General features: G+C 30.0%; 1 protein-coding gene across 1 annotated transcript in view; it reads left to right on the forward strand.

The window, feature by feature from the left end:
* The window catches only part of LOC129961176 (uncharacterized), a 46,692-nt gene extending 29,025 nt beyond the window's left edge, over positions 1–17,667 (forward strand). Inside the window, exons 4-7 of the mRNA XM_056074968.1 lie at positions 1,324–1,638; positions 4,914–5,103; positions 15,333–15,439; positions 16,428–17,667. Of these exons, the coding sequence (XP_055930943.1) occupies positions 1,324–1,638; positions 4,914–5,103; positions 15,333–15,439; positions 16,428–16,625 (810 nt within the window). The 3' untranslated portion in view covers positions 16,626–17,667. The remainder of the gene's footprint in view (positions 1–1,323; positions 1,639–4,913; positions 5,104–15,332; positions 15,440–16,427) is intronic.
* The last annotated feature ends 7,796 nt before the right edge of the window (positions 17,668–25,463 follow it).

Consider the following 25,463-nt stretch of genomic DNA (forward strand, 5'->3'; position numbering starts at 1 on the left):
AAAACTGAAGCCCTACTCATTTGGCGGTGGGGAAAATGGAAGAATTTTTTGGCGGAAAAGTTGGCGGTGGGGAAAATAGAAGATTTTTTGGAAGGAAAGTTAATTTTTAATTAATAATTAAAATTCTAATTAAAATTTCAAAAAAGGGACCCCAGGTGCACATTCCCGACCTCTAAGGTATACATGTACCAAATTTGATAGCTGTATGTCAAATGACCTGGCCTGTAGAGCGCCAATACACACACACACATTGAGCTTTATTATAAGTATAGATTAATTATGGCATGGAAAGTTTGAAAATTTACATAATTTATAATTCAGCAAGAAAAATGTAAAAAATAAAAACAAAAAAGATACATATAAAATAATGCAAAGAAAAATGCACTTTTTTTCTTATTATTAGATAATGATCACTCGAATCTCAAACCAATTTAGAGATGGCTATATTTTTACTTTTAACTTAACTCCCCAGAATTCAAATTCGAAAATCTTTTTTACTTAATAAGCCATTTATTTTAAAAGCCTTTAAAATAGTATTCTATTTAAATTCTCAGAGGATATGCATGATGAAAAATATAAAATCTTATTCAAAAAGATAATTTAGAAAACATTCGTTTTCCTTTTAGTCATAAAGTAGGTCAGGACTTTTTCATTCGCAAAAGTAAACCAATTCCTCTAACAGTTGTTAAAATTTAAATGATTCGGATTTTTACTGTCCATTTAAAGCAAGCTATCAATATTCACTAGTATTTTTAATGAGAAGAGTTCTGTTTTTCAATAAGAAAATTGTAATTAGACTCTTTCCATTTAGTTAATCAGGTGTTAATTCTGATGGTAGAGAATTCTATTATTAATATTTTGATTAAATCTGAAGATCTCTTAAACAAGGGCAGACACTATTTGCTAAATATGATTATTAATATAAATGATTCTGTTATGTAAAATCTTTACTACCGGCCCTAGATAGAAATGATTTGAGCTTTGAATGTAATAAGACTAGCTTTGGAGCATGGAACTTTTACAAAAAATTATGCTCTGTCATTGGCTACAGAACCATTAACTAGCCACAACAGCATTATTGTGGTGGTCAAAGAATTTACGAATGTACCTACTAATATGACAGTGTTTCATCTTTCTAATTGATGATCGCCAAACTAGGAAATCGGTTTTATTTGAAAAACAGAATATTTTGTTTTTAGTTTAAACATATTCTATAATCGGAACTCAGAAATACAAGAGCTGATTGATCGGCTTTAAAACAGAAGTTTTATCTAACAAACTACAGCAATCAAGTATTAAAGACGATATTAATTTTATTTGCAGGTTTCTGTAGCTGTGACGACGGAAACGAAAAAGGAGAACTTAAATCTTCTTAGTAGCTACGAGATGCACAAAGGAATTATGTCCCTTCAGAGCCCGAAGCCGAAACAGGGCATTCAAATTCCTGAGGACGGAGCTCTGTTCCTGAGTGAGATCGAATTGGGCGGCAATGAACTGTTGCTAGTAACACTCGAATTCGAAAGTGAGAAGCAGAAGGTGGAGGTGGAAATATCAGTCACCTTCAAGATCCTGTTCTGGTCCATCACTGCCAAAGTGAAGTTTGTGCACAACACCTTTAAATCAAAAGCCAAAGTTAGAGTAAGTTGGAATTATAACAAATATTTTATATATTTAGTAGGGAGTTAGTTGTTTGAGTTTTATAATAAAGTAGACAGTATTTTTTAAAAATCATTTATAGTTGAATTTTAAAAGTCTTTTTTTAAATACTTATTGAAAATGACTGTCTCGACTGTTGCATCCTACTATAATGAAGAAATGGTTGCAGAAATTTTGCCAATCCAGTCATTTCTACAAAACAATCTCCAAAGTGGCATTGGGGTTGTTATAAAATTGATAGAAATATAGGCGCCAGTATTGATAAATCCATATAAATTGGGGGTTACAATTGCAGACTTACTAAGATTCTCTTTTACGTAACTACTTAGCAGTTCCTTTGCTTTCCAATATATAAAGTGTGTTCCCTTCAAATGAAAGGGTACGAAAAGACAGTGCGTGTCTAGTCGACATTTTTTTCAGAAACCTGGAATTTTCTGGATCACCAGAAACTTGGCCACAAATATCCATGTCTTGTATTAGACGAAGTATTTCCTGTTCCCAGAAATACTATGGCTGTGATAGTAACATAACCAGTCATTAACTGTGTCCTACAGTTCGTCTTTCGAATTGAAGCTCTTCTCTTTGAGATGTTTATTACTGGACCAAAGAGATGGAAATCGGAAGGCGATATATGCAGGCTGTAGAATGAATGCTCAAGCTGCTCTCAATTGAACTTATTCAGCACATTTTGCGTGACTTTGGAGACATATGGAAAGCGTTATTGTGGAGCAGAATCCCTCCCTCTGAGATAGCTGGTCGGTTTTCTCTTAATAGGCTTGCATAGACTACGGAATGTCTTACTGTACGCGTCATTACTAATGGATTTTATGCATTCGAGCATCAGTTAGTACTTGATATCAATTAGTTTTGAGCTCGAGTATTGGATCTCGGCATCAGTTAGATGGTGCACATAACTGGCTGCTTCTCTCCTGCATCTTGTGAGTTTACTCATGCATGCGCACAGCCACACCGGCCTTTATATTCGCTTCCCTAGATATCGCACTACGTTATCCTAAAGCGTATATTCAAATTTCAATCGGTTTGGTTTTTATGACGTTTCGTACCTTAAAATTTGTACACTCCTCTTTTATACTTTTAATGGCGTTAATAGACAACTGTTACCAATTCACACATGTAGAATTTAATAATAAATTGAAGACGAGATTAATTATGACCAAACCAGTGCACTGTGCCAATACTTATTCCTTATATAACATGAAAATTTATCAATTAAGGTTAAGTGAACCTTCACATTGGGTGCTCTGCAAATACAAGGCAATGAGCACTTAGATATCACAGAAATAAAAGGTTTCTTATGCATCGAAGAAATAAGATGTAATAGAGAGTCTAGAATGAAACCTTCATATTATCAATTATAAATATTACCTCAACCGTTTCTCATTAATTTAAAGCACAGATTTCATTAAAGTAAATTTACATACAGTTCATTTAATTACATTTTAAAACAGACTAAAAAGATAGAGAAAAGGAATAGAACACGCAGTTCATTTAATTACATTTAAAAACGGACTAATAGATTAGGAATCTTACCAATTAAAAGATATTTGTTAAATATGGCTAATCAAATATCTTTTAATTGGGAAAAATTTAAATAAATGTTAAACACTTGTTAAGGTATGTCGGTATAATTCATAATAATCATTTATCATACCATGCAGTACCATTTAAATATGATCTTTTAAGCTGTTTTGATTTTCCTATTTATATGAAATAACATGGAAACGATGATAGCAAGTATTCCATATTTATAAAAATACGGCTTAAAATTCAAAAACCTTTTTAAATAAAACAACGGGGAAGACACTTATTTTTAAAATTCAATAATTCCTAAATATCATAATAATGTAACATATTTCACATGAGATGATTATTTTTAAAAATTATCCGCACCGAAGTACTTTAAATTTCTTTTTCAAAATTATTATCCATATCTGATTCACTTAAATAAATTTTAATTTCCGATTGATAGATCAATAAATTAAGATGACACAATAAAAATATTCCACCGTCTAATAGTCTGGAATAAAATGAATATCTTTCCATTAATTGGAGATTTTCTCCATTTTGTTTCCATTCTTTTTAGACACAACTGAGCAAAAGGAATGTATTCAGTGTTTGAATGCGTTGCATGAGTATTTTAATTAATAGGACGTTGAAAAATAATCTATCTTGATCCCGCATTTTTGATGGCAGATATTGCAAATTTCAGTTTCCAATTCATTTGCTTAAGAATAATTATAGATCATTTGCTCACTTTTTTTTTTATAAAACTCGCTTTATTTATCGCGTGTCTAAATATTTTATTCTTATAATTGAAATCTGGTTAAATAAAACCTATTTAGTAATTTTTAAGATGTGATTTATTGTGATACAGATATTTTATTGTTAATTATTAATTCTATTCAACTTCAAAATTGTAAAATTCTATTCCTTAGTAGCTTTTTAAATTGGAACTAAAATATAATTGAAGAAAAATTAATTGTTCCTGTGGCCTGTGAATGTGGCCTGTGAAATTTATATTTTGTTCATGAGAGTATTTTTAAATTATATTAAACTATGAATGAAATATTCTGTGATAAATAATTTTGAAGCTAATTAATCTCATATTCATATTCTTATAAAGAAATAATTTTGAGAACTAGTTGCAGAAGTGACAATGAAAGTTGGTTTTTAAAAGCGATTTGACTGTAATTGAGTTAATTTGATCTCATGGCAAACATTACTGTGCATGCCATCATGGTTTCTTTTGCTGCAATCTGATATCCCGTCTTTTCCTCTTTTGCAATCTGAGTTTCGGAATGCATATAATGTGATTATGAATAACCTTCATGAAGGTTATTAATAAAGAGATATATGGTTAATTTATAAAATTTTATTTGATTAATGCATTTTAAAATTATATTATGTGAATTAAGGTGATTTTAATCTTGATGCATATGGAGTGATTATGAATATCCTTCATAGAAGTTATCAGTCAAAGAGATATATTGTTAATTTATAAAATTTTATTCCTTTAATGCATTTTAAAAGTATATTATGTGAGTTAAGGTGATTTCAGTCTTGATGAGTATAACGTGACTATGAATAATCTTCATAGATGTTATCAGTCAAAGATCAATCATTTGCATATCATCTATAGTTTTTTATATTACTAGAGATAATATTTGTTTCATTTTACAACTTCGTTACTAAGGCTTCACTATGTATTTATATTATTCGTTCCATTATTCTTGCAGATCCAATTCAAATCTTCTTTCCGTCAAGAATTAGATGAAAGTTTTTCTGAATTAAGTGCAGCAATTCCTAGAATAGAAGCCATTGAGAAAATGTATATGCAAGGTCCTAAAGAATTGAAAGGACTGAGCGACGAAGATGAGAGAACCCACAACTTTTACTACTTCTCATCATGGAAGCAAAATCCGTACGGTAAGGAAATTTCAAACTCACATCAGTATTAAGCCACTAAGGCCGTGATAGCTTAGTTGGTAGGACGTTGAATGCGCATCCCTTCGGTTGTGAGTTCGAACCCCACCGTCTGAAAGCTCTCCGTGTTCATGGCGGCTGGCGGTGTAAATCTGTCGTAGTCACAAAGTTCTCCAAGTTGAGACGATACTACTTGGGGTATTGGATCAAAGGTGATAGTTGTCTGTCTCGAGTCTAAATTACGATTTGTGGAAGAGTGAATGAAATGTATGAATGAAGTCCGCCACGTATGAAGGGCTCAGTCACACGTGTAGCTAAAATGTACTCTAGTCTCAAGATGACGCTGAAACGAGGTTTAAAATCGCTGATATCATCAGAGGGCTTGTCTATCACAAGTGCCATAAGCAACAATAGCAAAATCACTGGAAAGGGATGCATGTTAATTAAGAATGTGCTATATTGATATAAAGGCCTTCTTAAACTTTTCCATTATGAATATATTTAAATATGTTAGGGTAATCCGCTGATTATTTTTAATCACCTGCAATTATATATAATTCTCTATATGCATTTTTATACATCTTTTATAAAAAGACTCTGATCCAATATATTCAGATCAATGCTATATCAAATGTGTGCATTAGAAACGTAGTATTTGCTGCTGTCGAATTGATTTCTGGAGATTTTACTATAGCGGACATAAAATGTCAACCAGTTTCCCCTAACAATCTTACAAGCCAGGCATCTTATCCTATTAAATCCTACTTTTGTCATAGGTGGCTGTTTATTACATATTTATATAATGTTATTATTAAATTCTTGGTCAAAAGAAGATGTCTCTTTCCCCCTTCATCATGAGTCCTTGATTATTGAGCATATTTCGTCTCATGCAACTTACCTAGATACTGTAGAGCCCCCGAGTGGCCAAATGTAAGAAATGATCAAATTCAGACAAAGTCTCTGGTACATAGCAACATCCACGCGTGATCCTATCTTTCCCTTAAGCGGACGGATAATAAACAATATATGTATTAGTACCGCTAATGAGCTTTGGAAGAGGATAATAGATAGAAGTTCGATTTATTATTAAAAGACCCTTCTTGATATAATATTCGTCAGAACTTCTCTGGATATGTTAGCTCGAGTGAGATTAGAATTATCGTTAGCTTAAAATAAATTGAAATAGCGGGAGTGGTCTCTTTTAAATTTCTAGCATACCCTCTAATAAATTTGTAATACCAAAGAACCCCTTACATGGCACTCACAATGTTGATGAAATATTAACCTTTGATGTAAATTTAGGATTTTTATTGGATCCTTCGTGTCATACTTCGCGAGCTATTTGGCAATTAATCCCTGGCATGCGGTGAATATTAATTCGAATTTATACTTTCGACATGTTTTTCTCAACCAATTGAAAGAAAAAATTTGACACAAAATTGCAATTGTAGTCACAAAATCCCATATCAAATTTAATCTATTTAAATCATTGCGTTTACATGTTTCTGAAAGGAAAGACTGACAGACGGTCATCAATTTGTTCGATTTGTTTCAAATTTTGATAGGTCTACACTATAGATGATAAATCTGTGTACAAAATATTATTTTTTTTTAGTTCCCCTCGTATCGTGTTAACTTATAATCTAACAGCCGGACTTCTTCTGAATTGATTTTACTCAAATTTGATAGAAATATGCAAATTTGATGTAAAGACTGTATACCAAATTTCAACTGCCTAGCTCAAGGCATTTTTCAGTTATCTTTGTCACAGACAGACAGACAGACATTTTTTAAATTTTTTTTTTCAAACACAGGAAAGTATAAAATGTAGAGATTCTTCAAAATCATGGCTATTCTTCAAAATCTAGTTCAAAAAAATTTGAACTAGAGATTCTTCAAAATCTCTAGTTCAAATTTTTTTGACAATTACTATTTTTCTCTATTTTATGTATACTAGAAAATACGCTTCTTTAAGCAAGAAGGAAATAAGAAGTATTTTAATTAAATGTTTTCATAGGTGCCACCATTTTATTAAAATCAATCGATGTTTAATTTTGTAAATAAATCACAATTGAATAATTTTACTTTCATGCTGATCGTTTTGAGTTGATCATACTCAATTTGTTAATTTTTCATTCTTTTATTAAAAATATTTGTTTTAGCATGATTCATATTATTTTTTTCTCAATATTTATATTTTATCTAAAATTATAGAAACTTGAATAATTTGAAAAGATTATTCAGAAACTCGTTTTTAATTTATTTTTTACATGCATTACATTCATTGCTTGGAAACGATGAAATAAAGATTTTTGTTTAGTAAAAATATTTCACATAAATAATAAAAAATACAAAATGACAAATACAAAATGAATGAAAATACTATTTTTTCTTTCCTTTTTTGCTGATCTGAAAATAAAAAAAAATTATCGAATTTAATTTAGAAATGTTTATACTTAGTAACATACATTATACTATACTTTATATAATTACTTAGTAACATACATTGAATTCAAATTAAAAAGGAAATTAAATTAAAGGCTGATAATATATGTATAACGTAAAACACTGAAAAATATGCATGCGACTATTTTCTTAGTTTACAATTTTAGATATTATTTTGTTAAGAAGAATTGCATTAACATTGAATGTAGCTCATGAATTTACAATGCAGTTGCAGATAATTAAATAATGTATTGTCAAGGAAAATGAAATTCGAAAATCATATCTCATATTTTTTCAGAAATGTTAAAACATTATATGATGAATCCATTGTTCATCCATACTTAATTTTTTTAATATGGAAGATTTCTAAAATTGAATATGATATAAAAGAAAAATATATCGTACAAGAATTCCATCATATTTTCTTAAATTCACTCATAAATAAATCAATAAATTGATCAAAATATTTTGGGAAATTAAAATTGAACAGATTTTAATGGCCCTATACTTCATTTAAAAGATGTCTTTACTGTAACATTTATTAAAGTAAAATGGATTGCATTAGTATTGAAGCAACTTCTTTTGTGAGAGATTTTTATCATTTAAATATTTGATTTCAAGAATCTCTTCCTTAACTTTTCTGAAGTAACTTTATTATTTCAGAAATTATTATGCATTTATCTTAAACCAATTGAAATGGCGAGAAAATAAAACGAAGTATAATCTGATTATTTCTGTGTTAATTTCAGTTTTTTCAAAAATTATCTTAAGGTAATTCAATAAAATGGAAAAAATTGCCGTATTTAATTTTCCCAAGGCTATAATTAAGAATTCATTAAGACTCAGAGATTTTAATTTTTTATACTTTAAAAGTAAAAGATTAAACACACATTTTTCTACAGCTTTCCCAAATTATTTGAATTATCGTTTCACGACTTTATATTTTAGACAGTGTAATGAGAAATGCGACTTTTAATGATTTATTAAAATATTGCTTGAAATAAAATCTTTATTTGAGAAATGAATTTGCCATGTTGAATGAAGATAAAAATGAATAAAACTGGAAAAATGACATTTAGATAAACTTTTGGATCGATTCTCGTAAAGCAAAATATAAAATTCTATGACAATTTCTGGAAATATTTTAAATGTTATCAAATAATTTCATAAACTTTTACCATGTTTGGTAATCCTTCAAATATTTCAATTATTTATTGATTGAGAACTTTTTCTTTTATAATTATATGAATCTTCTTTGGTTAGTTAAATCTGTTAATTAAATTATCATTTTGAACGTACATATAAATTTTATCATTCCGAGACGATGCCACTCAGTACAAAAATTGTATGGAATTCCATCTTGAATTAAAACAACACTTCAGGAAAATGTAGGAAATTAAATTTCAAAGATGAAGCTCCAAAACTTCGATTAGAAAAATGTACTTTGTGTATATATATATATATATATATACTTTTCTGTGAAATATTCGTGAAATATATTTATTCTTGTTAATGGTGGCTGAGTCCATATTGTGGTTACAGCTACGAAGTTGTATTATTAGGTTGAGATAATTAATCATAAATATACCCATAAAATTATTAAATGTTACGCAGATATTTGAAAATAATTTAGTTTTAGTTCTATATAACGCATTCACTATAGTAACATTCAGTATTTTGAAAACAAAATGTGTTTAATTTTATTGGTTTTTTCCCCCTGTTTCCTTAAATTCTAATACTTAATTTCTTTTAATTTGAGTTTATTCTCCATGGTTGCTTTTTACGTTACGTGCTTTAACCTGCAGTAGTTAACATTCTTTTTGCATACAAATCTTGGAGTAATCAAAATTCCCCCTGCATTAAAAAAACAACAAATAATTTTATTCTTCAGAATCTTTGCCTTCTCTATTGCGTTGTAGTACATTTAAATAGTTGTGTTAGTGTTGATTGATATATTTGTTCATCTTTCTGTTCAAATGTGCATTCATACGACAGCGCAACATAAGACAATGTGCAGTAAATGTTAGATGATATGACAATTGTATTTATAGAGTTATTGTGACGTCCCCTGAATTGGTCAATAACTGAAATAACTGATTATATCATACAATCATTTGATGCATTTTGAGGAATAGCAACAAGTGAAACATTCAAACTATGAAAGACAGCGAGGAATTCAAATGTAAATATTTAATTGAACACTACAAGGAATTCGCTATTTTTCTTCATTAGGCTTTCATATTTCAAGTAAAACAACTGTCCATTATTAAAAGCGATTTAAAGTTAGGGTGAAGTTTTCTAATATATATAGTTATAAGAGAAATTATAGATACTGACCGTTTTTATATGAATAAGAAATTTTTTATGAGTAAAACCAAAAGGAAGGACATAGGATCAAAAGGCACTTTACTTGTATTAACAAGCAGTCAAATTATACGTCAGCAACAACAACAAAAAAGTTAAATCAAACAAAAATAATAAGCAAAATAAATAAATGTACTAAAAGACTCAGGCGATTAAAATCGATAATTTTATTTTTACATCGTGCATTGTAATTCCTAGGCCTCGTATTTCACTGGGTCTTTTTTGTGAAGCTTTTCTACCACTTAAAAAAAAACCCCTTAAATTCACCAAAAGTACGAAATAAAGCTTGTCAACTTTCAAGAATGAACTGTCAGTGCCAGAAATAGGGTTCTACATCTTTTCTGCTGGGCTCCTAAGCCATTCATTTTTTTTTCTTAATACTTGGTGTCAACCAGTCGACATATTTATTGTTTTCTATGTTTATGCGGTTTGTCATGGAATTCGTTTCATTGTCAAACCATTTTTAATATTGCCTTCAGCTTATTGTATGGCAAACAGCGAAGAAAATTCATTTTAAAACTGCCGGCGGCATATTGTTTTGAAATTGTGAGGAGCAGGACCAACGCATTGTTTGTTATCTTTCAATCTGCTGAATGAAAAATTGATTTGGAATGGAAAATGAAAATGTCTCTCCTTTTCTGGAGTTAGTTTTTAATAAAATTATCTTCAGTGGGGAAATCGTTTAATTTCATAGCTTTATTTTTAGTTCATCACTTTTTTCTCTGTAGAGATAATTGTATTTTGTATCAAACTTAACTTAGCCGAGGGAAGTGCTTTTAAATGGGAAAGGTGGTTAATTTTGGGAATTTTTGGGACAAAAGGTTGTGAGATTAATTAATGTTTCATGATGTTATTTATGGATTTTTTGGTATGAAATAAATCGAAATCAGAGAAAATTAAAGAATTTTAAGAGTTGTTTTCGCAACCATTTGGAAATTAAAAAAAAGTTGAAATGATTTTATGATGTTAAAAATTTAAAAATATTTTATAAAAATGAGCATTTTAAATAAACTGAAAATTGGAATTTTTTTCTTTGTATAGTGAATCATCAGAATAAAAGGTTATTTTAAAGTTATACTGTTTATTGGCTGGACACAAGTAGACCGAATGATACTAAATGCAAAAAATTATTCAAAACATTCAACATATCAGACAATTAGAGCTAGTGCAATTGAATTTGGCACAAATCTACTTCATGGATACTATGTTCTCCCTAAGAAAGGCTTTTTGATGATTTAAATTAGATTTTTATTAAAAATTTATCAATATTAAAAAATTTTTCTTCAGTAATTTTGGAGCATATTTTCACATGAGTACATTTTTCACGCAGTTTTTAAATTTAAAACGTAAGTTTTTCAGTTATATCAATCTTATTTTCATAAAGGTTTTTGTTTTAATTTTAAGGTATTTTTAAACATAGTTTGGATTATATTTTGAAAAATAATTTTCATTAATTTAGCTGTTATATTTAAATTGTTATATTAAGTTTAGTTGCTATATTATTATTAATAAGCGCGTTGCAGCAATATTAAATATTGTTACGGAAATTATGCAAAATTCCGAAATCAGATAATCCGGACTGTGTGTGTATAGTGAAACAGGCTCAATAATAAGTAAAGATTTTTTTTCTTTTCCAATACGGAAACACAAACACGTAAACCACACAATGCAGCCAAAGGTTACACAAGAACAGCACTTATAATAAACAGCAACGTACAAGCTGCAAATCCGTAGTAAGCAACCTAACAGCACAAAGCGCTCAGAAAGAACTTAGGAAAAGAGAGACTTCACACGACTATTCAAATTTCTTGAACGTCTACTACTCTTCACTGATTACTCGCTTTATTTTAAATTTTCACTTAAACAAAAATAATTACTTTTAACCTTGAAGCTAGCTCAAGTTAGAAGCTTTTTAAGTTGTAAGCGGAATAACTTAATATAACTAATAGTAAATTAGTAACTTAATATAACTAATAATAAGTGGAATAACTAGTGATTAGATATAGGTGAACACTTTCTGAACATCAATGGAATTTCAATTTCTCGCTTTCATTGATATTTAGAGAAGCAAAACACGAAATGGACTCCTCCAACATAAGCGAAGTTTTAATTTCCTGTTATATAAATCTGTCAAATCGCTATGTTGTCTAGAGTAGTGGTTTGGATTTTTTAACTAACATAAAGTTTTCCTTTTTTTAGATACCATTGGGCTTTCTATAAATCCAAGGCCAGTCACTATAAATAGTGAAATAAAAGCCACTCATTCGAGTAAATTATCCTTGATAGTACTTTGGAGTTTTATCTTCATTTGAAGCTAACCAAATATTCTAAACTACCTCACCTATTCTTTCAGTGCAAATGATTTATACAAGCCCAATAGCTGAACTATCATTATTAGGTTTGATTAAGATACAGTTCTTTGCAAACAACATAATTGGATTGATTCGATTTTGAGGTTATGATAGGATTACAAGGAGATTCGTGATATTTAGTATCGATACGACACTTTAATACTGATTTTTGCTTATTAATGAAGAATGCATTTTTATATTACTCGAAGCAGAAATATATCACATAAAACTGTTCCACACTAATTAGATTTCATACCCTACATTTAGTTGAAAATTTCATGAGTGCTTTTATTGTATCTTCATTAACTGGCTTTACTTTCTACGTACTCAGGAATAAAATCATCTTTTGCTTCGGCAGCCAACGATTTTTTCCCCCAAAGCAACCATTCAGAAAAATTTGGAGCATAAAAACGCTTCTAAAAATCACGCCACTGGCTTTTTAATAATCCTCTTCGTGAGTTTTTATTTCAGCGAAACTCGCAGAAGCATGAAATATGAGCGTCATCTTTTATAAGCCGTTAATTCTTTAACAAGTTCTCTTCTTTACACTGACCTTCCAGCGTTTAACGATGATTCTCCATGGGGGAATTTTGAAGTCATTAAAAATGAAAGTTTCTCACTGTTAGAGTTAATGTTGCGAAACAATGTTGAAACGGAAAGAAGGTTTCACTTTAAAGCATACTGAGATTTTTTTTCTCCTGCAGAGCTGTTGAGACTATTATTTTGTACCGTGAATCTTTCGGCCGTAGTTGCTATTTCGATACCACTTATCTTAATTTGTGTTGGTGGAAATAAGAAGACTCGGTAGTTTTTTTTCTGTCTTTTATCGCAAAATACTTGTCATTTATATATTTTTAATTTTTCAGTATTGGCTAATGAGATTCTTTTAATTGATCTTGATTTTTGTTCACCATCCTTTACTGATGTAGAGGTTTATAGACAATTATCCAGTTTCGAATTAAAAAGAAATAGCAAATATTTGTATATCCAGGAGTTTGAAATCATGAATTTTAGTGATTTTACGAATTATTTGCTAGTTCTCAAGGTTCGTGATATTTATATTACTGAAGTGACCATACTGTTACGGAACTTCCTCCACTAAGTCAATACAGTTAACGTGTTCGCTTGTTGTGGGAGTATGATATAAAACAATTAACAAGCCTCAGTCACAAACAACGATGTTTATAAACACGAAGACACAGCCAACAAATAAACAGCCGAGACGCACACAAACAATACACATCAGCACACTTAGAGCAAACAGCAGTGAACAACGACCACAGCACACAATGCGGCCAGACAGAATTTAGTAGGAGGAGGGAATTTCATAGTTAACTCTCTACGGTCTCTCCAGACACCTGCAATTCTTCACTGTCTCCTCGTTTTAGCTGTATCCAACTGCCGACTCACAAATAAACGACTGGCTACTTCACTCACATGCTGCTTTTATAATAAACTCCAAGATTCGGCACACACCTTAATTCATCAATTGCTTGAGCTCCACTCAACGCCTCCGCTTTGCTGGACTGATCCAACTAATTTGCTGTTGATTCGCTATGCGACTATAAACCTTTTGGCAACTGACTTTGGTTTGGTTTGCCAGCCTTTTATAGTTTCCGGGGCAAGGCAGAAAAGGTTGTCGAACAATTAAGCTTCTATTGGCTCTATCGTCAAAATTCTTGAAGATTCTAGTATCATTCATTGTCGCTAAAATCGCCAAATTCTTCACGAAGCCGCCAAATGGTCGCCAAGCCCCAGGTGACTGATCCATCATCCAATAAAGTTGATCATAAAACGGTGTTTTGTATGATGGAACTAACTGGGAAGCAACATTACAGATTCGTAACAATATGTTCTAAATTCGTCGGAATAGTTCTGATTTTTTATATTTGCCCCAAAGTGAGCTGACGTCTTGCTAGCCCAATCAAAGTTTTAGATTACTTTTCTAGAAAGTTCCTATTGTCTTGAACCCTAATGTAATGAGATAGCCGAGATTTAAAATTATTTATCTAGGACAGAAAAATCCTGAAATTAGCTTGTTTTGGAATAAAATACTCCGAATTTTCTATTTTTATTGATAATCAAATAATATAATTTTTATAAGTCTTATTTATTTATAAAATCCTTTTCTGAAGAATGTTTCTTTTTAATTTTTCCTCTACATATAATTTCTGTTTTCTACGTCAATTCTGTTCTTCTATTTTAAGAAATAATTTTTGTTCTTTTAATCTTTAAAAAATAATGTCCATCTGTTTTATTAATATTAACTTTGCTTTATTAATATTTATCTTCGTTTTATTAATATTTACCTACGTTTTATTAACATTAACCTGACTCACTTATAGTTTGGGAGTTTTAACATACTGCTCCAGATTAAGTTTCCTTTCCTTCTCTATTAAAATTTAGAGTGCTCATAAAAATTTTTGCTATTTTAATTTTATATGCATCCACTACCAACTGTGTGAATTTTGTTAGAAGTGTCAGCTTATTATTTAACTTAATGCAAGCAACTACGTTGAATAGTCGATTTTTTTTTTGTTTTTGTGATAGTGTCAAAATTTTTTATTCAATATTCTAAGCAATCTTTTTCTTAAAAACATTTGAATTTGGTTTCTAATTTCTTTTATTGGATATTTACATTCATTTTTAAATTTGCATAATATAAAAAATATACTGACAACTTATTCTTAAAGTATTCTTTTGAACTTCACCATAATCATATTTATATAAGATACATTCTTATACGTGACATTTACATGTTTTTAAAATCATTTAAGAAAAAATATAGTTATGAGTAAAACTTTTCGAACTTTTTAAAAAGATGTCTTTTTTCTATACAAAGTTGTAAAAAGTTAAAATTTTTTCATGATATAATGAAAGAAACAGATATTGAGATTCTTAATATCAATATGTATAATCTATTCTTATAAATCATTCTATGTTTTTATCAAATAATGTATATTAATATATATTAAGATGTTTGATTTTTGAATATATATATTTGTATGTGATAGTTGATATTTGTATGCTGCTGTTTATATAGTCGTTATTAATTAATCATTTTGCCTTTAGGAAGTAATCTGAATTTAGCCCTTGTCAATCACGATCTGGATTTCTTGACAGAGCAGAATACAGAAATGAGATCCGTGATCAACGAGATCAACCACCTTAAAGATCAGGTATGAGTTGTGTTAAGTATTCTTTGAATATTAATTTTTCTCATTATTTTATTTAACCTTGTTATTTTTCGTGTTTCTAAAGATTGAAGTTTGTAAATAATTTTTCAGCTTTAGAATTCTCAAATTTTCAAAGTTTTTTTCCTTATGGCATTAAATTACTTCAGTATTTTCATACTAGAACGACTAGAGAAGGTAGGTAGGAAGGTAGCAAGTTGTAGGAAGTAAAAAAAAATTGATTCTGAGGCTCCATGATAATTTCGATAAATTTTATGAAGTGTCAAAGATTAAAAAGATAAAAAGAAAAATGTTTTGGGGCCCATGCTTCTATTATTGTATAAAAAATATGAAATACTTTTAACCAGAAACGTATTGAACAAAACAAAATTTGTAAAAACTTAAAGCCATAATGTTGAATAATCTATTTTTGTTGAAAAATTCGCATTTGAACGTATTATATCCGCAATATATTCCACTTTTTATTAAATGTTTAACATTTTTACTTTTCATGATATTAAATATATCTTATTGAATTGTTTCCAGTACTTCATCATCTTATGATTTTTGCTTTAACTTCTAGAGTTTTAATGAAGAAAATGTTTTAATAATATTTAAAATAATAAATATTATTTTATTTATTTATTTGCTACTTGATTCAAATGCATTTTGATATTTAATATAAATTTTAATGAGTTTTGACTTACACATTTTAATAACTATTTTATATTTTTAGTACGCTATAAGAACATATATTTTTTATTTTTTATTTTCATACTTTTAAGATTGAAAGTTAGAAATGATTTTAACATTCAGCGAATAATATTTATGCAATTTAGCCTTTCGTTGATACATATATATATCCATTTGGTGGGAGAAAAAAAAAAAAAAAACGAAATGAAATTTATATTTCTCTTTTTTTTCAAATTTCATATTCGTTCTTTTTCTTCAAACTTAAATATTGAGAATATAATTCACGAGATTTTGCTTTTAGTCGTGGAGTGCTGACCAGCGAAAACGGATGGTTCAACTCAACGAAACACTGACCACTAAATCTTCCTCCCTGACCAAAGGACTAGATAATTATCATAAATTAACTCCAGATGGAAGGCAAAAGTTACGTGACATATATGGCGTCAACAAAGCACCTTTATATTACTCAAGGCAGCTGAATTCCATTATTCAACAATAAAAAGTTGAAGAAGGAGAATTTCAGAAATATTTTGGTTTTGAAGTTTTCCTCTTAAATGTCTGACCTTTTGTTAACAATTGTTTAGTTGTTTTACACCTGCAAAAATGTTATTGTATGCTGTTTCATATATTTATTTTGCCTGTATGGTTGGTGTTAATTTTTTTATGTTTGAATAAAATGATACTAAATGTTATTTTAATTATGAAAAAAGGCATTTTATTGAGAGATAGATTTCAACACAGAAATTTCTTGTCTTAGCACATAATACTTATAGATTTCAGGTATGCGACTATATTTTAGAGACATTTTTAAAGAATGTTATAAAATATTTGTATTTTAGAATTTTTTTATATAATAGTGTAAAAAACAACAACCACAAAGAAACCAAAATATATAATTCAAAATTCAAATTTGTTTTGAAAATTGGAAGAAATAAAAAATTTGTTTTGATTGTAAAGCAATAAAAGTTTTAGTTTAAAATTTTATCAAATGATTTGTTCAAAATTTTGCAGAATCTTCAGAAATATATTGTTAAGATCCTGATCCATGAAATAGCTGTTATTTTATCCAGTCTTTAAACAATTTTTACATTATAAAGCCTTAAAATAACTGTAAATGCTTTTAAACGAATATATTGCTTATTCTTTAGTTAAATGGCAACAAAACATATTAACATTTGTTACACCAAATTTGAACAAAAATAAATTGGAGTTGAATTTTAATTGACGAGATTTTCCTTAGAATATACTTCCAAAATTTATTATTTGAGAAATTAACGTTTTAAAATATAAATAGCATTAAAACATAAATAATGCAAATACAAAAATCAATGCAATTTCGTAAAAAATGAGAGCAAAAACAGAATTTAAACATTAAAATAACTGTTTAGATTCTAAGGATATTGAATGAAAAAACATATTCAAGTATTTTCAGAAGTCAAATTTTAAGAAAAAAGGATTTAGAGTCGTTATCAATAAAAGACTGAAAACGTTTCAAACGAACAATTTTATCTTATGAACTTGTACTAATAATTAAATTTTGTCCCAGTCTTTTTGAATTGCATATAATTGAAAATTATTCATTGTTTTTTTACTTTACTATATGAATTTCTGTTTGATTTTAATTTATCACTTATAAAGATTAATTTTACTTAAAGATTTATTTAATATGTAACTGATGAATTAATAAAGTTTTTTGATTGAAAAATAAAAGTATTTGCTTTCCATTCTTGTGAAAGTGAAAGAAAGTAAATGTCACTTAAAAAAAGTTTAATTGTAATTCTAGAAAAACTTTAGAAGAGAGAATCATTAAAAGACAATCTTCGCGTAAAGTGATAGTTGCTTCCAAGTGTCCCTTTTCAAAATATTGAAAGCAAATGAAAGTCAAAATTTATGAAATTTTTACAATTCTTATGTTTCTACCGCCTTGAGGGGAACAGTATTCCTTTTTCTTCTTTCACAAATAATTCATAAAAACTCCCAAGTTCATATTATCACATAGAAAGGAGCAGGATAACGATTGCTTATAAATCATTAATGTTTTATAAAATTAAGTTAAAATAATACTAGCACAGGCAAGAAAATATAAAGAAAAAGTATAAAGTTAAAAATAATAATAAAAAAAAATTTCCGAATTATTGAAAAATTATCGTATCATAGACGAATCCTCTGGCCGGCGTCCTGGCCTAGGGGCAGCGCGTCTCCTCCGTGATCTGGTCGTCCCGGATTCGAATCCTGGTTCGGGCATGGTTGTTCTTTATCCTCCCTTCTATCTGTGAGGTGTGTGAAAGAGACCCCTGTAAAAAAAGGTAGTGAAAACGAGTGTGTGAGTGTCATTTTCATATGAGCTAGAAGTCCGATTTCTGCTCTCGGGTGCTCAAGGGCCTGCACCCTCAGAAGCTACAGCACTAAGTCGACTTAAAATCCCTGACTGCTTTAGCCGGCTTGTCTATGGCAATTGCCGTAAGTAACAACAGAATCCTCTGTCATCCAATCAATTTATAAACACCAAGGAATTCTGGAATGGTTGTAGAATCGTTTGCCATCTAATCAGTTTTTTTCTTTTTAACTGGCATTTGCTATTCGCTTATTTATTTCGTGCTCGCGACAATAGTTATAGAAGATAAAAATGAAATAATAATTTCCAGATGTGAATTTACGATTATTATTCATTTCGTTATGTAAAAATATTTAGATTTATCGTGATTCTTAAACGCATTAGCAGTTTTCTGGGGAAAAGCACCTCTTATAAAGGAATGAGAAGTTGAAAAAAAAAGTACATTTTTCCTTTCCTATGGTGTAAAGTAAAGGTGCTGGAAGTAATCGTCAGCGGCTGGACATCTTTCCTATTACAAGAAGACTTGATGGATATATGGGCTAGTTCCAATATGCTTTATATTTCCCATCTGATTGTTAAAGGGCGCCAGATAGCTAAGACTATGTCTGCATGTCTGGGTGACCTTTATGTGCATATTCCTTCCGGTTAGGGAATGGGAAGTTGTCTGAATAAAAAGCAAATTTTCGCTTTTCTAGGAGTAATGTGAAGGTGGTGGAAGTAATCGCTAAAGGTGGGACCTCTTAGGACCCAAAGAAACCTTTCCTCTTGCAGGAAAGCCTGATGAATATATTGATCGAAAAGGACCATTTCGTAATTGATCATAATACCTGCTATGTTCTTCCAACCTCCTTGTTAAGGTGCGGCATATAGCTAAGGGTATGTTTAGATGACTATTATGTGCTTATATGCTTCCGGTAAGGGATTGGGAAGCTGTCTAAAGAATAAGTAAATTTTCGCTTCCCTACAGGGTAAAGTAAAAGTGGTGGAAGTAATCGATAATAGCCGGACGCCTTTCCTCCTACAGGAAGGTCCGATTTATGGGCAGCTATGAGTATCTGTTTTGTAATTCCTACTTGCTTGTTAAGGGGCACTAGGCAGCTAAGACTATGTATGGATGACCATTATGTGTTTTACAAGAGTTGATACAGATTGCTTAACCAGAGTCAAGGAAAGGCCCTGATAGCGTGACAGAGCAGTCTTTGTTATGAGATTATATTATTGCTTGTTTAAAATTGATTCAACTAAAGACCATCAATGTTTGTTTGCTTTCTTAGTTTTTAATCTGTCCTGGATAATATGGACGAATGAAGAATGACGTAATGACTCAAATGCTTTTTTCTTTATATAACCGATACAAAAATTAAGATGTCCATCCCTAATAGTTCTTGTATGGACAGTGGACTTTTATTCCTGTGTAGTTGAATATGTTAGAGGCTAGTACAAAAAAAATCGCGAAATCAAACTGTCCAGAAATTGAGAAGATTCAGTATAAAAAGTCTATAGAAGAAATCAATAAATTTGTTAGAACCATTCGAAAATTTGACCCACCGACATTCGTATTAATTCTAAACTCATATGAAATTCAATGCTTATATAAATTGTTTTCAAAATGTAGCATCATTTTGGAAATTCAAATTTCATTTCTTAGTTGCATCTTGTTTGTCTATTGTCTGTCAAATTGTCTATTCTTAATTTAAATTGTCTAATTCTTAGTGAAACAACTGAAATGTTTCATTAGGCTTTCCTTTGTACAAATTCTTTTTTTTATGAAATAATATTCACAAAATATCTGATAAGTTATATCATTATGAATGTATTACTAGTGATAAATAAAAAAAATAATAAGAGAACGTAAGAAAAGGAGAATAAAAAACTTTTAAAATTGGACTGATTGAATGGCATTGATAGCTGGGAAATCAGATAATTTTTCTGACATAATTCCAAATTTTCTTCGATCGAGAGCAGATTATGAGTGCCATCAATCTTTGGGACTACCGCAAAAGCAGTCGTAGATAGATAATAATCCTAACTGTAACTGTAAAAATATTCGTGGAGGAGTCTGAACTTTCTGTGGAACTTTCAGCATTTCACCATTTTTTGACAGCTAACCAGAAAAATATCGTCATACATCGAATAAGGTATGATTTTTAAGGCAAGATGAATTTTTTTTGCACTTCTTATATTAACTTTCTGTCAGTGCCAATATAAAATTTCATTCTATCAAGCATTTCCTAGATTAAAATCTTTGATTATTTTTCGCCAAATTAGATATCTAATAACTATAAAATCATTATATTTTCAGTTCAATTATACTAACTTCCCGATTTAAAGCAACGTAGGGCTTTTTGGGAAGAACCTTGTAATTTTGAAGCACGGTCAGATGACAAGAATGATGCCTGAGCTGGCATTCCCCGCCCCGAAATTCCGCACCACACCAGTGGGGGGGGATGTTTGGCCCCGACGGATTTAACAGATACCCGACTCGCTAACATGATGATTCTTTGGTGTAGTTGGGTCTCGAACCTAAATCCGTTCGAAGCCGGGACCTTACTACCAGAGTACCACAACCCTCCATTATACTTTTAGAATTATCCACTTATTAAGAATATAGAGAATTTATATAATGTTTGAAAACAAACAAAATTCTTTCTTAAATTTAAAAGGGAAAATTCAAATTAAAAATATATTACAAAATATACGCCTTGCAAATTTTGATATGTAATTTCGTCATCATGATAATCAAGTGTATTAAACTACAAATTCAAAATGATTATATAAAAAAATGAAGAATACTTGAAGCTAAAAAATCAACCACGAAAAATATGAAAAAAAGGAAATATTTTTTGGCTTAAAATATAAAATTACATTTCTTTACAGAAGAGAAGAATTTGTTTCACTATAATACGTTATTAAAAAAAAAATGTGATTACAGCAAACGATATGCAATTTTAGACTTTCTTCATTCATATTTAAATAGTGTTGTAATTTATTTTTGGCGGTCTGAGTTGAAAGAAGATTAATCTTTCTCCTTTTTATCCGAGAATAGGTTGATGTTTTTAATTTTCAATTGGGTTTGTTATGGGTGTACTTAGAAATCACAATTCTTCCTTTTTTCGCTTAACAGAAAGTTAAAAAAAATATTAGGATTAATGCGCATAAGGACAGATATTTTATTTGGCGCAACACTCTCAGAGAAAAATTTTATTAACTGATACATAATTAATGTGAAAGGGGAAAGAAAAAAATTCACACGGCTTCTCGCATGAAGTTACGTCTTGGCATTTGTAGTTCACTGAATTTTTTGTCAGAACTTTGAGGTCACTTAAGAGGCTTGAAATTTTTTTAAATGCTATAGACCACAAGTGATTTGCGATATCAAAGAATCTATAATAAACGAGAGTAATATGCAAAAATACTCCAATATATTATTATTATCTCATATGTTAAAAGGGAAACTTTTTAATCTTTTAATCTATGAATTTACTTAAGCCACTTAATTAGATAGCAGATTCTATTTGGAAAAATTATTGTTATTTTAATCACTGTAATAATATAAACGAAACTTGAGGTATTGAATTATTACCAAGCGATTTTTGAGTTTTAAATGACTAAATATTTTCTCTTAATTGCAGATTTAAGCACAAAAAATTAAATAATTCAATGCAATGTCAGTCCAGGTTATTGTAAGTGAGAGAATTAAGGTTCTCGGTGGCCTGGTGGTAAGGTCTCGGTCACGGAACCAGAGAGCTTCAGATTCGAGACTTGATACCACTGAACAACCGTTGGTAAACGTGTCTGGTTTCATGTTAAATTCGTTGGGGCGAAACATCCTCCCTTTGGTGTGGTGCGGAAACATAGAGAAGGGGATGCTAGCTCAGGTGTCGTCTTTGTCATCTGACCACTACTCAAAATTACGAGGTCCGTCCTATATTAGCACTAGTTTCGCTTTAAAAACGGGACGTTCATATAACTAAATTGAAGAAAAAGTGTGGGAATTAAAGCTGATTTTTTGTTGTTAAGAGATCTAAATCCTTGTTGATGACAATGGTATTTTCATCTCAATTTTCAGAATTTTCCATGTTAACTGAATCTGTCGTAAGGATATGCATTTTGAATGCCTTTTTTACCAGCTTATTCTTTAATCCAAGGTCCACAATATAATGCGGTGGCAGCGGCATAAGACATTTTTTAGTGAGTAGTGAGAAAGTTTCGGGAAGACAACTCCTGCAATTGAAAGTATGCATTTGTCAAATGGTCTCGATGAAAGAGACTAAACGACCAAATATTTCAATATGTTGTACAATCAGTGGGTGTGGTATTCCAGAAATTTTCTTGCATACTTTCCAATAAATGTCTTATCTTCATCACTGCGTATAAAACTGTACATTTTAGATAAACCCATGAATGTCTTGAATGGCATTAGATAACAATAACTACGGAATATAAATATTTGGTGATCATTTTTACGTAATTTCTCAAGCGAATATGTATTCTGGACTTTTTTTCCCAATCGATTAAAGACAAAATTTGACACGAAATTACAATTTAAGCAACAAGATTACATAACGAAATTCTTTGACTTAAGTCATTGTGTTTACATGAATGAAAAATTATAGACCAATAGATAATAACAATAATCAACCCTCTGACAGATCTGGAGAAAAATGATAAGAATATACATTTTATGCGCTAAAACTGCACGCCAAGTTTATCTATTTTTAATATTCAGATTTTGTAGTTGTGGAATTCACATATACTCGAGCAGCCAATTTGGCAGACTTTCTCAGAGTGGAGTTTGCTCTAAATTTGGCGGAAGACTGTAAATATTTGGTATTTTGAACTCAAGGAAATCTAAAAGTGGAGTTTCGTCAAAATCACGAATTTCCTTTTCCTTTTTTTTACGATTATAATACTTCCTCTATACTTCGCACAAGAGAAATTTTAAACTGAACTCAAACGCAAATAGTTATTATGGAATCATGAGCTTCCAAATATCTATACATAGTATAAAATGAAGTCTTCTGAAAGTGTCTGTATAGTTGAAAGAGAAAAACTTGAGAAATACTTAACTGATATTGGAGATATTTGTTCCATTTTGTAGGACATTTATTGGGGAAGGTTTTAGTATATTGAAGTCATATCAAAATAAAAAAAGGAGTTTCATAATTACGATTTTAATTATTTTTCTGCTATAATTCGCACATGCGTAAAACTGCAGTATCTGTGCTTTGCACTTATCCTCGCGTGAACGAAAACCTCAAACTGCACATACGTAAATAGAAAGAACTGTGGTATGCATATTCGAAACATTTCTTTGTTTACGTCTGATTTTAAACAGGGATTCACAACTCATTATGCCCCCCCCCAAAATGAAAGGAAATCCACTCTTGGTCGGAGCACATTAAATGCTAAAATGCTTCGTTTGTTGTGCAATAACGAAAATGTAGAGGAAAGAAACGTTCGGTTAGTGAATATCAGAGACAAAACGGTTCACACTTAGGGAAGGAGAGTCTTCTGTTGAGCGAAGAAACCATCTCTCTTTAAATCTCACTGCAATTCAATTACAGAGACAGAATGAATCTCATGAGGAACGAAGTGATAGCTCAGTCAATATAATTTGCAAATAAATGTTATAAATCAAGCTGAATTTTATTTTCGTATCAAAGTATACAAAATTGATAAACAAGTATGGAACAATGGGTACAATGACTTATTTGTTTATTTTTAAATTTTAAAACAATTTTTCTATTATATATTTTTAGTAAATTGTTTTTGTCTATGAATATGTCATGTTTTTACCTTTTTAACAATCTAAATATTTCTGAATGTGCGCTATAAAAATTATTTTGTAGTTATTTTGATGATTTCTAAACATATTTTTATGTTATGTTGCGTGACATGTCCATGTCATATCGGGTGGAGACTAGACTTAAGTTTAAAGTTAATTTTTCCTCTTTGAATGTTATGCCAAGGGCAACGCTTTGCGGGTACTGCTAGTTTAAAATAAAAAGGAAAAAGCAATGAATCAAACGCCCAATCTCAACTAAAGGTCCGATTTGGACGGTTTCAGTTTCAAATGAGATATCATGATCTCTAGATAGGTCATCAAGTGTCACTTGCCCTCCTTTATAATTTGCAGAATTACTGCAAAAATTATAATATGAATTATGACTAAAATTATGAGCTCTTTTCCAGAATTCTTCGTGATTCTTTGATCCTGATTTCCCCTCCACAAAATGCTTTGTACTTCAGTCCCCCCTCCTATGTGTATATGATTATCGTTCCAATCTATTTTTTTTGAAATTGCGTATTAATTGTTAATATGGCTAGTTCAAGTGGCAAAGAAAGCATTCAGGAGTGTCACAAAGAATATTTTATATAATATTTTAAAATGTGATCAAAATTACCTGCCGTAGTTAATCTAAAAATCTTATACAAATCCAATAACAAATAAAAAAGTTTTTAATATAAAAAATTATTGTTTTGCTAAAAAACGAATTATCAAATTGTAAGAAGACAAATTTTCCATCTATTAATCATAAATTAATGTTTAGGTCCCTTACTGTGAAAATATTGCTCTAAATATTTTGTTGTGATTTAGTGTTTTGTGTGTGTGATTTTTTCCGACAATATTAAGAGTTACCCGCAGTTTTTACACGTTCTAAATCAGCGAATAAATCGAGTTCACATAATTGTTAAATGTCAACATCATTTCCTTTCATAGTTCGTCTCACCCCTATCTTGATTAAAAAAACGCGTACTGAAGCATGCGCAAAAGAGTGGATGGTTTTCGAATCTGAAAATGAATAGTAATTAGATAGGAATTTCTTAATAATGTTTCACGCATCGACCTAGAAATTTAAAAAGCCCCCATCAAATTAGAACCTACGATGAACACTGATAATGAATTTTTAATTCGTCTGCACAATTTTTTATATATTAAACAACATCAAAAATAATCAAGAAAGATATTTTGTTTTAACTTTATATTTACTGTATGCG

The sequence above is a fragment of the Argiope bruennichi genome, chromosome 2, assembly GCF_947563725.1.
Source record: "Argiope bruennichi chromosome 2, qqArgBrue1.1, whole genome shotgun sequence".
NCBI classification, from domain to species: Eukaryota; Metazoa; Arthropoda; class Arachnida; order Araneae; family Araneidae; genus Argiope; species Argiope bruennichi.